This window comes from Chlorocebus sabaeus, chromosome 12, assembly GCF_047675955.1.
Source record: "Chlorocebus sabaeus isolate Y175 chromosome 12, mChlSab1.0.hap1, whole genome shotgun sequence".
NCBI lineage: Eukaryota > Metazoa > Chordata > Mammalia > Primates > Cercopithecidae > Chlorocebus > Chlorocebus sabaeus.
This window is the reverse complement of record NC_132915.1, coordinates 84,181,272-84,195,944: the sequence shown is the minus strand read 5'-3', so window position 1 is coordinate 84,195,944 and position 14,673 is coordinate 84,181,272. Positions and strand designations below refer to the sequence as shown.

The window sequence follows — 14,673 nt, the reverse complement described above, 5'->3', positions numbered from 1 at the left end:
ATACGTGGAATTCCCATTTGCTCAGCTAAAAACCCACATCCTCTGGAAAACCGTAGGTGACTCACAATCCCTCTTCCTCTGTAACTCCTGGTTAGAAAATTCCTTTCCTTTCCAGCTCTTTGGGGAGACAGTTTTTCCCCCAGGCACAGAGGCTGCTGTTCCCAAAAATCCAGGGGGGAAGGAGGCATTTGCTCGGGGAGCAGAGTTGATTTGATGGGCTGAGGCCCAGCCCTGTGACCCCACAGTCACAGGAGAGAGGATACTTCATCTTGGCAGCGAAAAGAATCTAAAAACTGAGGAAGGAGGCTGAAAGTGGCCAAAAAAAGACACAGCATGAAGGGACCACAAGGCAGAACAAATCAGCTCTGGGAAAAGGGGGTACCATGAAATGCAGAAAAGGCCCAGGGCTCTGCCCCCAGCACAGGCTGCTCAGAAGCAAAAACAGGAGTGCCCTGGACTAGGATTTGAGATTCATGGCCTCCATCCTCACCTGCCAGGTATGTGACCTTGACCAGGGGCCTCAGTTTTCCCATTTGCTGAAAGGGTTTCTCCTAACAGACACTGCAAATAGTGTTTCCAGACTGAACAATTAAAATGACAGGAACAGTGAAATTTGAATGTCAGATAAATAATGAGTGACATTCTACTATAAATGTGTTCTAAATATTGCATCTGACATTCAAATTTAACTAGGTGTCATATTTTATCAGGCAACCCTAACAGTGGAGTGCAGCGGAGAGTGCAGGTAAGAATGGGCTTTGTAAAGAACCAGGAGGTTCCAGCACTTTGGGAGGTTGAGGCGGGCAGATCGCTTGAGCCCACCAGCCTGGACGATGTGGCAAAATCCTGTCTCTACAACAAGAAAATACTAAAATTAGCTGGGTGTCATGGTACACACCTGTTGTCCCAGCTACTTGGGAGGCTAAGGTGGGAGGATCACTTGAGCCCGAGAGGCAGAGGTTGCAGTGAGCCAAGACTGCACCACTGAACTCCAGTCTGGGAGACACAGTGAGACTCTACCTCAAAAAAGATAGAACCAGGAGGGCTACGATGCTATAGTCCAAAACCCCAGAATCTGTGTTTATTCCACTAAGCAATATGCTTGCTCCTTTCGGGACCCAACCTAGTGAACGCTGGGATGATGACAAATAGGAACATGTGCCAAGGATGACAGACAGGATATGTAAACATCCCTTCAGAAAGGCTTTGGGATTGGAATTGTTTAGAAGGAGCCCTGGGAAGCACAAAGACCATTTTACACCTCAAACAGCCTCACTCAGGGACAGTGAGGACGACTTGGGTTCGATCCACAGGAAAACACTGAACAATGAGAGCTGTGTAGAATGGACTAGGCTCCCAGAGAGGGAGGGACTTTTTACACTGGAGGTGTTCAATTTGGAGTTTAATCACCGTATGACCAAGATGCTCCAGAAGGGATTCCTGTTGGGCTTAGAGAGAGTCAGATTAGAAGACTTCTAGAGAGTTCTCCAATTCCCATGGCAGATATTTCTTTTTCCAAAGCATTTAGGTCAATGCCTTGTGCCAAAGAAGGTGCTCAGCAAAGTTCTACTGAATGGACATCAGGGATGACAAATTTATGACTCATGTGTTGACACTTCCTCAACCCCAGCCAAGGCAGACATCACTCATCAATTGCAGCACTCTCTCCAACCAAGTTCCAATGTGACTGTGAAATTTTTCTCAAGTCAGTAGCCTAGATAGCTGCTACCGGGTGTAAAATATCACATGTGTATGTAATATAATAACACCAACAAGAGCTATTACTATCATAACTAGTACTTCTTGAGTGCTTGCTATATACTAGGCACTTTACATATTAATTTATCTACATCCTCACTCACAACAATCCTCCAAGTTACGTACCAATATTGTTCCCATTTTATAAACGAAGAAACCAAGGCATAGGGTGGTTAAAAATTTTGCTCTGGATTGTGATGAAATGAGTGGTAGAGCTAGGATTTGAACCTAGGCAGTCTGGTTCCAGAAACTGCCCTCTGAGCCACTGGACTGGAACGGACTGTGTGTTTCTGTGGTCCTGATAAGAGTAGATACAACGATCCCATTTCACAGAGGGGATCCCTGAGGCTCAGGGAAGTGAGGCCAAGGTGAAGTTCAGTCAGGAGGTAGCAAAGCCAGGATTCAGACACAGAGGGCTCTCACCTTCTGCCCACCCCACCCAGGTTCTGATCCCACTCACCTGAGCAGGCACAGGTGGCCATGGGGACATTTGGACCATCTTCCCAGGACTAGCCTCCCCTGAGCGATGGGGTCCCCTGCCTACCTCAGGGGCCTCCTCCAGCGTTTCCCTGAGCAGAATTTCTCAGTACAGTTGCTGAAGTGGTAAAGCTGGAAGCTTGTTTGTCAAGCTAGCAGATAGTTTACCTGTGTCCCTCCACGGGCCCCCAGACTCAAACCCCATGAGGAATGACCCAATGGACAGGGCGGAGGGGGCATCAGATTTTGGGAACACTTGGAGTGTCATTTCCCAGGCTCTGACCTCTCACTGGCCCCTGGAGCTGGGCACAAGGTTAACACTCACTCCACTGAAAGCCCAGCAGGGGCCCTGGCTTTGGCTAGAACCACTCCTCCAGGCCTACGCCACCTGGATGGAGTCAGGTCAGATCGCCTCCCACCTCCTTGTGTATAGGCTCTGTCAGCCCTGGGCATTTCAGGAGGTAATAACAAGAATTATTATAACAATATTTTCCACTAGCACTTACTGGGTGCCAGATCCTGTGCCAAGGACTACACATGTGATGCCTCCTTTAATCCTCACGGCCACTCCAGAATGATTCTGCTATCACCTCTATTTCACAGATGAGGAAACTAGGCCCAGAGAGGGTAAGTGGCTTGGCCCAGGTCACACAACCAGGATGTGGCGGGCCTGTGACTTGAACCTAGGTGGTCTGGCTCCAAAGTCCACTTGGAGGAAAAGAGTGCAAAAGACCACCTTGCCAGCTCCTCCTCCCTCTGGACCTGGAACACCTCACCTGTCAAATAAGTACGCCACCACCACTTGCCCACACCTCCTTGCAGAGCAATGGCCATGCACGCAGCAGCTGTGAAAGTGCTTTGGCAATCTTGTGCTCCAAGCGCTCATCTCATTTAACTAATAAGGAAACAGGCTCAGAGAAGGTAGGTGATCCACCTGAGGCCACACAGCAGGGCTCTCCTCCCTCAGCCCGCCCACCCTCCCCCACTCACCTTCCCCACCCAGGTTGGTCTCTCCTGGCCCCCCAGTCCCTCCAGAGGTTTGATGAGAAAGGGGCCTTTTCAACCCCACTGCAGGGCCTGCTCCTGGCTCCCCACACGCTGGCTCCACCCTGAGTCTCCCCAACACCCACCCGCTGCCCCAGGCATCGGTGTACTTACAATGAGGCCGGGGACTCCGGGGGGGCCTGGCAGGCCCAGTTCTCCCTGCAGATAGACAGACACCAAGGTGGTTACTTGTCCCATCTCCCTCCCTCCATGTCATCCTCCACACAGGCACCTGGTGGGGTCTTTCAGAGCTGAACTCTCCTTATTCCTGACCACAAGCTCCAGGGACTTTCCTGAGTCTGGCCTAGAGTTTGGACCACAGCCATCCCCTCTCTGCCATCAGCTTTCCTCGTCTGTCAAATGGGGAGGTCGGACTTCCAAATCCAGTATCTTCCCATTGTAAGCATAAAGGAATGAGCGGAATCGCGATCATGGTCATACAGATGTGCATGGTGCTTGACATTTCACGCTCATTTTATAGACAGGAGAACTGAAGCTCCAGAGGTTAAGTGATTCACCCAAGGCCAGGTGCAAGGAAATGACAAAGCCAGGAGAGCCTCTAAGCTGACCTCCAAGCTGAGAGCCTCTAAGCTGACCTCCTTCCCTTTCTCAGCCAGGAGGTGCTGTGGCCCTTGGAGAATCCTCCCCAGCACCCCACACCCTCACAGGTCCTTCTTCCAGGGCCCCCCAGAGGCTGGAAAGAGTTCTAGCCTGGGAGTCAGGAGATGAGGCTGTGTGTGTGATTTATCCCCCTACACTTCAGTTTCCTCATCTTAAACATGAATCTTCCATGGCCCACATGAGAAATGACAGGTGGAGGGGTTTGAGTCAAGTTCAAAATGGAAAAGTGAGAATATCAAATTCCAGGGCTCTAGACATTGTGATTAGCAATGAGAAGTAAGCAACAGCCTTCGCTTCAAATGAGGGGAAGAAACGGACATCAGGTCTTTTCTGTTCCTCTAGGCCAGGAGCATAAAGACATCCCTGCCCCTCCCCAAGGAAACTCGCAGAACGACACTGCATATCGTTAACAGTTAATCTAACAAGTGATGTACTGAGGGAGAGGCTCTGATTTCCCCCCACCCCATGCCTTTGCTGGTGCCCCTTCCTCCACCTGCAATGTCTCCCCACCTATGTCCTCATCCCAATGCAAATGTTACTTCCCTGTTCTCTTCTCCAAAGAGGCACCTGGGACCTCTCTAATCCCACTCATCCCACTGCCTGTTGTGTGACAGAGGAGAGCAATGGCCTATGAACTCCTCAAGGTCAGGACTGTACCCCAGATTACCCAGTATTTTACACAGCCTCACCCACTGAACCCGTGTGATGAGTGCAACACCTTGGCTGCCCTCCTTTCATTCTCACGACGGCCTTTTTTTTTTTTTTTTGAGACAGAGTCCCACTCCCTTGCCCAGGCTGGAGTGTAGTGGCGTGATCTTGGCTCACTGCAAGCTCCACCTCCCAGGTTCAAGCAATTCTCCCCCCTCAGCCTCCCAAGTAGCTGGGATTACAGGTGCCCACCACCACGCCCAGCTAATTTTTTGTATTTTTAGTAGAGACGGGGTTTTGCCATGTTGGCCAGGGTGGTCTTGAACTCCTGGCCTCAAGTGATCTACCCACCTCGGCCTCCCAAAGTGCTGGGATTACAGACGTGAACCACTGCACCCGGCCTCAGGCTGGAATTCTGATTCCCCCAATTTGCAGACAAGGAGACTGAGATTCAGGGAGGTGAATGGATTTTTCAAAGCTCACACACCTGACAAGTGGTGCAAGAAAATTCAAACCCAGCTCTGTAGGACTCTGAGGTCAAGGCTTAATCCCTAAGGGAGCCTGGCTGGGTCAGGCTCAGGGAGCATTTGTGGAACTGAATTAGCACCTAATCAGGTGCTGGTTATGAATGCAGCAGCCACCACTGGAGAGGGCACAGCTGGCACAGCTGCTCAGGCAGGAAGCCCCAAGGAGAGATGGGGGACCATGAACACCTTCTCCCACCACGGCCTGGAGCCGGGAAGGGAAAGACAGAGTCGGCTCCCCAGGGCAGGCTGACCTGGCTCCTCGTGGAACAGAGCCTGGGCCTCTAATTATTTACAAACTCTATAAACATGCCTGTGGTGGAGATTCCTTTGGAACTCAGCTCTTCCTTTTCTCCAAACACGGCCTGCAAACCGTTTGCTTCCCCAAGCCTCTGCCGGCCCATAAACATTTCTGATGCTTTGTAAGATGGCAGCAGCCGGGGCTTCTCCAGTGGGGAGTGATCCATGAACCTTCCGAAGTCCTGGAAACGGGGTGCAGCCTGGAGCTTTGGACCCAGGGGCTCAGTGGGCTGGGGACTCTTACGGGGGGCGACAGGGCAGTCACAGTAGACAGGAGCCTAGCGTTTAGAGACGTCACGTAATTTGCCCAAGGGTGCCCAGCTGGTAGTTGACAGGGCTGGGATTTGACCCAGGTCTGTCTGACCCTAAAGCACGGACTCCTAAAATGTGCTGTGTGTTCACTCAGAATCTCCTGTTCCCAAGGACTTGAAATACTTACAGGGTTTCCATCCAGTCCGGGAGGGCCTCTTTCCCCAAAGACTCCAGGAAACCCCTGGAGGGCATGAGAGAGAACAAACATCTGTAGGTTAGTGTTTTCACCTGCAGGGTGGGCTTTGATCCAGACCCCCAGGGGGGACACAGGACAATGTCCAAGCAGTCTCACTCCTTGGTCATGGGCAGACAGTGGAGGCCTGAGGTCACCCCTACCATCAACAAGCACCTGCGCATAAAGAATTTCTCACGGGTCCTTTTCTTTCTACTCAGTCTCTGAAAAGAAAACGGTACCCAGCTCCCCAGCATGAAAATGCCAATCCTCTGTTCTGAGACCTGGTCCTGATGGAATGGGAAGGACACAGACTAGGGGAAGGAAGCTGGATCTAGGCCAGTTTTAAGAGCCTCTGTTTCCCCACTGGTCAAAGAGGGGAAGGCCTCTGTTGCATTTCCCAGCTCAGACCTTCTCTGATTGTGGCATGTTCTTCAAAAGCCACCCAGTGAAATCATGATCCCCATTTGACAGATAAAGGAAGCGAGGCTGTGAAAGAGTTAAGTGGCAAGGTCACACAAAGTCATACCACCAGTGAACATGAGCACAGCCTCCACAGGTGTTTCAGCAGCTCAGAGAGATGCTGAGCTGCCCGGCCCAGGCAGGTCTGTCCCTCCCGCCTCGTCCCTGACCCCACTCTGGAGGCCGCTCCAGCTCTGGGGAGATAGGCAGCTGGAAAAATATCAGCTGTGAGGACGCCTTCAGGGGCCGGGGACAGAACTCCATTCCTACTTCAAAAGGAAAAGAAAGTCCTCAAGCTTGGAGTTGGGGGAAACCTGTTCTCCTCCCCTCCTTGAATTCAAATCATTGTTTTTCCAGGGAAATGTAATTTAAAAAAAAAAAAAAAAAAAAAAAAGCACATGTTTTCCTGACCAAGTGAATGCTGGAGCTATGATTCAAATGGTAAACATTCCTCACAGAGGATCATCCTGTTTTTGGTTTCTAATACTATTGGAGGAGTCCAGTGAGCACACTAAACCCAAAGGACCAAACCTATAAACAAAACCCAAACCAGAGTCTCTACTGGTTAGGCAAAGACACTTTGAAATGTGTGTGTGTAACCAGGTGTTTAGCCTGGCCCTGCCCCGCAGCCCTACTCCCTTCAAATCTCTCCTCTGCCAGGAAGTCCTCTTGGGTTGACATTCACCCCACAGAAGGTGTGGCTTCATTTAGACACCAAAAGGAAGAAATGAGAAGATGATAATGAAATTGAGATCAAGCTAGTCACTTCGCATGCAAGACTTCATTTGCGTTTGATATGTATCTTTGAGGGAAAAGTTATTGGTCCCATTTCACAGATGGGAAAATTGAGGCTCGGTTAGGCAACATCACATGGCCAAGGTCATAAAGCAAGCAGAGCCCAGGTCCACCTCTGGAGTTTGGCATGTTCATATGAGCTATGCACGGGCAAAGCCTGGTATGCAGAGGCTGCTCAAACGCGTGTCCAACTGGTTGCAGAGGGTGGCAGAGGAGTGCGGCAGGGGAGGGTGTATGCGTGTGTGTGTGTATCCAGATCATGTCTTTGTGGGGGCATATCTGACCTTACCCAAGCTTCCTCCTCCCACATCTTTAGGGTCTCACCTGCCAAATTCCAGTCTCACCTAAACCAGTCCTTCTTGGTCATGCTGAAGGTAGATCGTCTCACCTCCTGGGACAAGAATCAGCCAGGTGGGCTGTGGCCAGGGGAGCCTTCTCCCTTTTTCTTTTTTTTTTTTTTTCATGATACAGGGTCTCATTCTGTCACCCAGGCTGAAGTGCAGTGGCATGATCACTGCTCACTGCAACCTCTGCCTCCTGGCCTCAAGTGATCCTGCCGCCCCAGCCTCCCAAGTAGCTGGGACTACAGATGCACACCACCACGTCTGGCTAATTTTTGTATTTTTGGTAGAGATAGGGTTTCTCCATGTTGCCCAAGCTGGTCTCGAACTCCTGGGCTCAAGCGATCTGCCTGCCTTGGCCTCCCAAAGTGTTGGGATTACAGGTGTGAGACATGGCGCCCAGCCAGGGGTGCCTTCTGAAGGCAATGAGTTCCCACCTCTGGCCTCTGGACTTTGGGGTAGAAGGACCTGGTAGGAGAGGAAAGCAACTCCTTGAGACAAGGGGGATATTGTCTGGTTGGGCACCTGGCTGACTTCACATGGCCTACAAGGAATGGGACTTGAGTAGTCCCTGCTCCATTCTCCAAGTCCAGCATATGGAGATGGCCTGCAGATGAGCCCTGGCTCTCCTCCAGGCTGGCTGTCTGACCTTGGGCAGGCCCCCACACGTGATCCTCTGTCCTGCTCAGGTTGAGGGTGTGTGATCTCTAAGGACCCTTTAGGACCCTGTGATACCCAATATATTCACATACAGCAGCCACCAGGCAGGTCTCAGACCCATGGGTCTGCATTCAGAGGCCCTTCCAGGCTGGCTCAAAGACTCCTCTCAGGCCCAGCTGCTGGGCCAGCCTGTCCCATGACAGTCCTGACTGCACCACCCACGGGCCTCTTGGGGCCTCAGTTTTCTTTGCCATCCAAAAGGGAGTGCTGTGAGGATGAGCTGACATGCCACATGGAGGGTGCCTCAGTGAGGGTGCCTCATTGCCACATGGGAGGCCACAGCCCCGTGAGGGAATGTCTCTGAGGTATAAGCAAGGGAGAGATGGTCATCAGAATTTTGAGTCAATTTCTGGAGGGGAGTAACCTCTGCAGACAAAATGCAGCCTGAGTCTAACCAGAGGGCGATGATGGTGGGATGAAACAATCATAACAACAGTAAACTCCAACAGCGTGACCACCCAACAGGTCGTATTATTGGCTGCATTTTCGAGATGAAGAAACTGTGCTTCCGAGAGGTTAGGAAAAGTTTCCAAAGTCACACAGCCCTGGCATAGCAGAGATGAGATTCGAACCCAGGCCGTGTGACTCCAGAACCTGTTCTCTTAGCTACAACTGGACACTGAATGAAGAGATGGACTAGAACCAGCCTACAGACTCTCAAAGGGCTCATTAGAGTCCTGAGCTAATGTGCAAAAAGGAATGGCATGATTGATGCTAAGGACTGGTTCTGCTTGGACATGCTGAGGGCCTCGGGGAGGCACCCCCTGTCTCCATCTTCAATCTTCCTTCCAATGGAGGGGTCAAGCAGATGACCTCTAGGAATCTAGGGTTTGTAATTAAGAGCATAGTGGTTGGAAAAAAGAGCTTTAAAGGTGCTGGAACAAATCTTTGATGGGAACAATCACAGGTCTAAGGATGAAAAGACCTGAGATGTTCTTGATGTTCACCACCTCATTACACCAATGGGGAGACTACGGCCCAGAACACACCCAAGACCCCCCCTCACCCACTACCTTGCCTCATCCCTCCACTACTAAGTGGCAGAGCCATTTCCAGCAGTCACCCCAGAGCTCCCTGGGTCTTAGAGTAGCGGCTGCTGAGCTGGATGTATAGCCCCCACTTCAACCCCATCTGCTTCCCTCTCTCTGGCCATGCCCGCGTGTGTAAGGCGACCACATGGCATGCATGCCCAGCCTGGCCAGCAGCAGGGACCTTCCTCCACATGCCCGAGCTCCTGGCTGCAGCAGGCTGGCCCCAGGCCCAAGGAATGAGCTCGGCTCCCTGCCAGGGCCCCAGCCACGTGGTTTCTCTACTTCCCCAGGTCGGGCCCCTCTGGAGAACTGAACACTTCATACTTGGAGCAGAACAAGGCCCAGGAGGAGAACGAACAAGGCTCAGGAGTGAGACTCTGCATATTCTCTTGGCCACAACAACTCAGAGGAATAGAGCTGAGGAAGGGACGGTCCTCGCCACCACATCCAAAGCAGGATGCCAAGGAGAACGCAAAAGGCCATCTCCTCCACTCTTCTGCCTCCAGGAAGTGTCCGCCCCAACGTCTGCTCCAAGGGGTGTGATACAGGGGCAGGGAAGCAAGGAACATCTAGAATCCAAAGTTCCACTCATGCTTCTAAGGCTCAGGTCCCTGGTCTGCAAAATAGTCAGCACTGTCCCACTCACCTGGCAGGGCTGGGCTGAAGAAACGGTGAGATGTTTCTAATCCAACCCCTGGTCAACTCTAATGTGCCATCACTACACTAGTTAGGGTTTATATCAAGAGTGGGAATATTTAGTAATCTCTAGAAGGAGCCCACAAAAGGATCTTGGAGAACTTCTATCAGGTGGACATTCTCCAAAGCCTGGAAGTTCCTGCTTAAGTCTAACCTGCATCCTTCCTACTGCACTTGAAGCAGCCATATTCTTTTCTAGGTGTGCAGGCTCCAAGCGTGCTGACATGGAAAGACCCCTTGAGGTTTCCCAGCACCCTCCTCTCGTGGTCTAAACACGTTTTTACCCTGATCTCCTGAAATCCACTAGGAAATCTACTCAAGAAAAGTCACCTCAGGGAACAAGGAGAAGATAGGAAGGCAGAGTTCTCTCCAGGATTCCAGGGGCACCAATAGCCTGGGTCAGCTCTGGCTCACATCTGGGTCACTGGAGACCACACCCCCAGCTCACAGCATCACCTCAGCTAAGAACCTTAATCTGCTTTGGCCTCAATTTCCCTACTTGGAAATAGGAATTCTCTGTCACTTGGCTGCCTGCTCCTTGTAATCTGAGAACTGGAAAGAGCCATGAACTTGAAGCCCAAATGCACCGTGTTAGAAGCCCTGCCTCCTCCCAGAGGACTGCGTGGCCTTGGGCAGGTCCCAATCATCCCTGAGCCACACCCCAGGGAGTCAGTGCCAGGGCAGGGCCCTTCCAGCTCTAAGCTTCAGGGTCTTCCCTCCGGACTCATTGCACGAGGCCAGTCTTGGCAGGCCTGGCCAGGGGCTATGAGAAAAGCTGTGCATGGTGGCCTGCCTTGCGGGGCCATCCCAGCGGGCTTGAAAGTACATTTGGATAAGACAGGTAGGACTCACTGCAGCATCTTCCTAGCCTGCTCGTAGAGACCCTTGGCTGGGAAACATGGCTCAGTCTCTCACTGTGAGTGACACTGAGCCATGTCCAACAAGCCAGGACAGGCAGGAGAAACCCATTCAGCTCCAGCCAAAGGTGGTATCATTTTCTATCTGGACCCCTCCTCAGAAAACCACAACACATTCTCTTAGCAGGAGGTATGAGGAGGGCTGAGAGCTGTGGACCAAGCTTTCCTCTGGAGGTTGAAGATGGGAGCAGAGAGAAGAGGGAGCCCTGTGGACAGTACCCTGTCCTGGAAAGCAAGTGTTCTGGGTTCAAGTCTTGACTTTGCCAACAACTTGCTGTGAGACCTCGGGCAAGTGTCTTGCCCTCTCTGGGCTATGTCTGCTTATCTGTCCAAAAAAGAGTTTGGGCCAGGCCATCACGAAGGTTCCTATAGCTCTGATGTGCTTTGGCCACCACTGTCTCTTCCTCAGCTCCCATTAGGAAAAGACTCACACATCACCCTTCCAAATTAAGATACTGAGGAGGCCGCAGGCATGGGCCCGAGGTTTTGCCTGCTGGGGAAAGACCGACTACAGCAAAATCATCACCAGCCCTGCCAGACATGATGCCAGCTGCGATCTGGCATGAAGGAGTTCAGCTCATTCCCCTGTCACTTCCTCTTCTTAATAAGTGCCTAGAAACTGCCCGGCCTAAAGCTTGGATAAGGAGGAAAAACCACTCATGACGGGAGCCCCCAACCCCACCATGGAGTTCAAGGGGTTGGGAGCACCAGCAACAGAGGGATGGCCCTAAAGACTGTCCACGGTCTTCAGGCTGAGAGCCATGGCGGACTCAGAGGCCCAGCGGAGACAGAGACAAAGCTGTAGGGACTCAGCCGATGTGAAGTCCCATTACATACACATTAAATCATATCTGACACAGATCTTGCCGATTTGCTGGCCACGGCGGCTGGAACAGAGTCGAGGGTATTTTCACAGCTCTCAAGGGTATTGCATGGGCCTAGGGCTGAAAAGGTGTTTCCCTCCACCCACATCTGACACCCCGGTGCCAGGGAACACACCTGTCATGGAGGTCAGAGCCTAGTCTTAGAAAGTTAAAGGCAAAAAGCAAGGAAGCAGACAGAAGTTCTCAGTCGGGCAAGGGTTCAGAGGGTCTATGGACAAATGGCTTTGACAGTCTAAGCCTCAGTTTTCTCATCTGGAAAATGGGGATAATCAATCCCGCCTCAAAGGTTCACTGGGAGAATCGCATGTGGTTCAAATACTATGCACACCAAGGGCCTCAATACACATTGCTTCCTTTCGCTTGCAGGGGGCTTAGGGTGGCAACCATGCCCTCTTCCGGTTATTTGTCCTGTTTATTGATCGTCTCTACCCTTAAAATTTGAGCTTCATGACAACACAGATTTTTGTCTGTTTTGGCTACAGTGTTATCCCTAGCGCCTGGCATAGAGTAATATATTCAACCAATAATCTTTGGTCGAGTGAGGAATGAATGAGTGGCTTTATCTCACACAGGCAGGATAATGGGACCTCAAAACTGGGACTGCTTTCTAAGCCAGGCCATGAACAGGGTGACTTTCAGCTCCAAGAAGAACACAGGAACACGGCAGGGAGAAGGTGTATGAAGGAGCTGCCGGGAGGGGAGATGAGGAGGATGCAGAGGATGGGGTGGAAGGGGGAAACTGAGGCATGGCCCTGCTGACATTCCTTGTTGTGTCCGGTTGGAGAAGAGGCCATGACATGCCCAGGCTTTCCTGGGTCTTGCCTCTTCCATGCTCAGGAGACTCCGGACCCCAAGCTCTAAACAGCTGCACTCTGGCACTGGAGTTGAAAGCTCTGGCTGTGTTCTAATCCAACTCTGACACTGAGCAGCCATGTGACCCTGACCTCATCATTTACCTCTCCGAGAAGCGATCTCATCTGTAAAGCAGCAATGCCTGGCTCCTAGGATGCGTCTGAACAAATCCCCCAAAGGTGACCCTGGAGGCTGGCCTGAGTGTTGGGGTAGGGCCCAGCTGAGATCACCTAAGCAAGTCAAATGCTCCCACTCTGCAACTTAAACCATGGGAAACCAGACCCAGCAAAGGTGAAGTCATTGGCTCAGTGTCACACAATACAGAGATCCCCTCAGCCATTCAGGAAATAGGAACAAGGGCTGCTCCATTTATTGAGCACTTACTAAGTGACAAGCACAATGATCTTAGGAGCCATACTATTGTTCCCATTTCTCAGAAGAGAAAACTGTGGTTCAGAAAATTTGAACCAAGCCTGCTCATTCCCCAGGGCCTTTGCCTTGAAAGCCACACAGCTTCCACGCCACCTCATTGAGAGTCTTCATAAAGCGAGGGAGACTTTCTGGACTAACTTATCCAATATCCCAACCCCCAAGCACTCCCTGTCTCCCTATCCTACTCTCTCTTAGATTCAGCACTACTTAACCTTCATTTAATCGTTCATTCTTCCATTTCCCCATTCAGTGACTGTGCATCTGTCTGTCTGCCCCAAGAGAGTGGGAACTTTGTCTCACGCACTGCTCTGCCCGAACGAAGCACAACGCTTGGCCCATAGTAGGCATTCAACAGATATTCATGGGATGAACAGATAATCACTGGATGAATGAATCACCTTGCCTAAGGTCACGCTGGTTTGAGGGACAACCCCAGGTGCCAGCCCAGCCCTCTCAGACTCCAGGTCCTTGCCCTGAAGCCGGGAGCATCAGGTGCTGCTCCTTGCCGAGGTCTATGTGTCAGGTGTTGGACCTTAGAGAAGACTGCCTGTCCGGGCCACAGAGGGGTCTGGGTTGGGGGCGGAGGGACCTCCTCTGTCAGTTCTTTGAGGTCAGGACCTGTTTCTTTCTTTTCTTTGTTTTTCCTCTTTGGTCCCCAGAGGGCCCAGGTAAAAGGCTTCAACAGTTAACAGGCCCATCAGTGGCAGAATCACAGAAAGGCCACTCTGAGCACTCTCGAATGCTCCAGGCCTCCTCTTCATACTCCCTTCCTCACCAACCACCAGCGATGGCAGGCCCAGACTTGGGCTGACCATGGTTCCAAGTCAAGGAGTCAACCTGCAGGGCAGTGGCAGAGGGACCCTGGATATCTCACTCTGCCTCTCAGAGCCTCAGTTTCCCCCTTCTCAATAACTGGAATGAATGACCTTCCTTCCAGGCAAAGAGTCTAGGGAACCTATTTTTATAATATGACTGCCAGCTGGGGACCCTGAGAGGCTGCCTCAAGCGGCCACTGAGATCAAAGACCCCGAGCATAGACAAACTGAGTTCAAATCCTGGCTACATTGTTTACTCCTCCTGAAACCCTGGGCAAGTGACTTAATCTCTCCATGCCTTGGCTCTTTCTCCATGTTCTGCACAGGTACAAACAAGGGGCAAACAATTTCCTCCCATGATGGGGAGTCATAGAGAGAGCTGGTGGATTGGGGGTCACTGCTGAGCCCCTCTTTGGGTCATGCCTGTGTGGCCCTGCCCATACACCCCATTGTCCTCTGGCCTGGTGTGTGCATGAGCAAACTGGACAGAGCAGAATGACACCAAGACAACATGGAGACTGAGTGTTCCCTGAGATGGGAGCACAGTCACCTGGTCTGGCCAAGGTCCCCCGGTCACAGCAGACCCACAGACACAAATAGACAGAAGCCCCCAGACACAGAACTGCACTGGAGAGCCATTGCTGCCCACACGGAGAGAGGAGCCAACCCCAGGGAGGCCCAGAGCCCACGGAAGCCCCAGTTCCAGCCAGGCCCCAGTCACGCTGTGTGCCAGCAGCAGGTCCTGTGGCCAGGCAACCCCACATGCGGCCCCCACACTCAAAGCAGGGGGAGAAGCAGAAGATGCCAGGCAGCAGGTGGCCAGGGCAGCGTGGCCGTGGGAGGTGGGGTTCCCCGCTAGAGTCTGCGTAATA

At 51.8% G+C, this 14,673-nt stretch overlaps 1 protein-coding gene across 4 annotated transcripts in view; it reads right to left on the bottom strand.

Annotated features, from left to right (window-relative positions):
* The window catches only part of COL27A1 (collagen type XXVII alpha 1 chain), a 158,039-nt gene that overhangs the window by 88,412 nt on the left and 54,954 nt on the right, over positions 1–14,673 (bottom strand). For all 4 annotated transcript variants that reach the window (XR_005235389.2, XM_007968312.3, XM_037984064.2 and 1 more), the window contains 2 exons: positions 5,812–5,865; positions 3,394–3,438 (listed from right to left, as the gene is read on the bottom strand). Coding sequence is in view for 3 of the 4 variants with exons in the window: in XM_007968312.3 (XP_007966503.3) it covers positions 3,394–3,438; positions 5,812–5,865 (99 nt within the window). In the remaining variant the exon portion in view is untranslated. The remainder of the gene's footprint in view (positions 1–3,393; positions 3,439–5,811; positions 5,866–14,673) is intronic.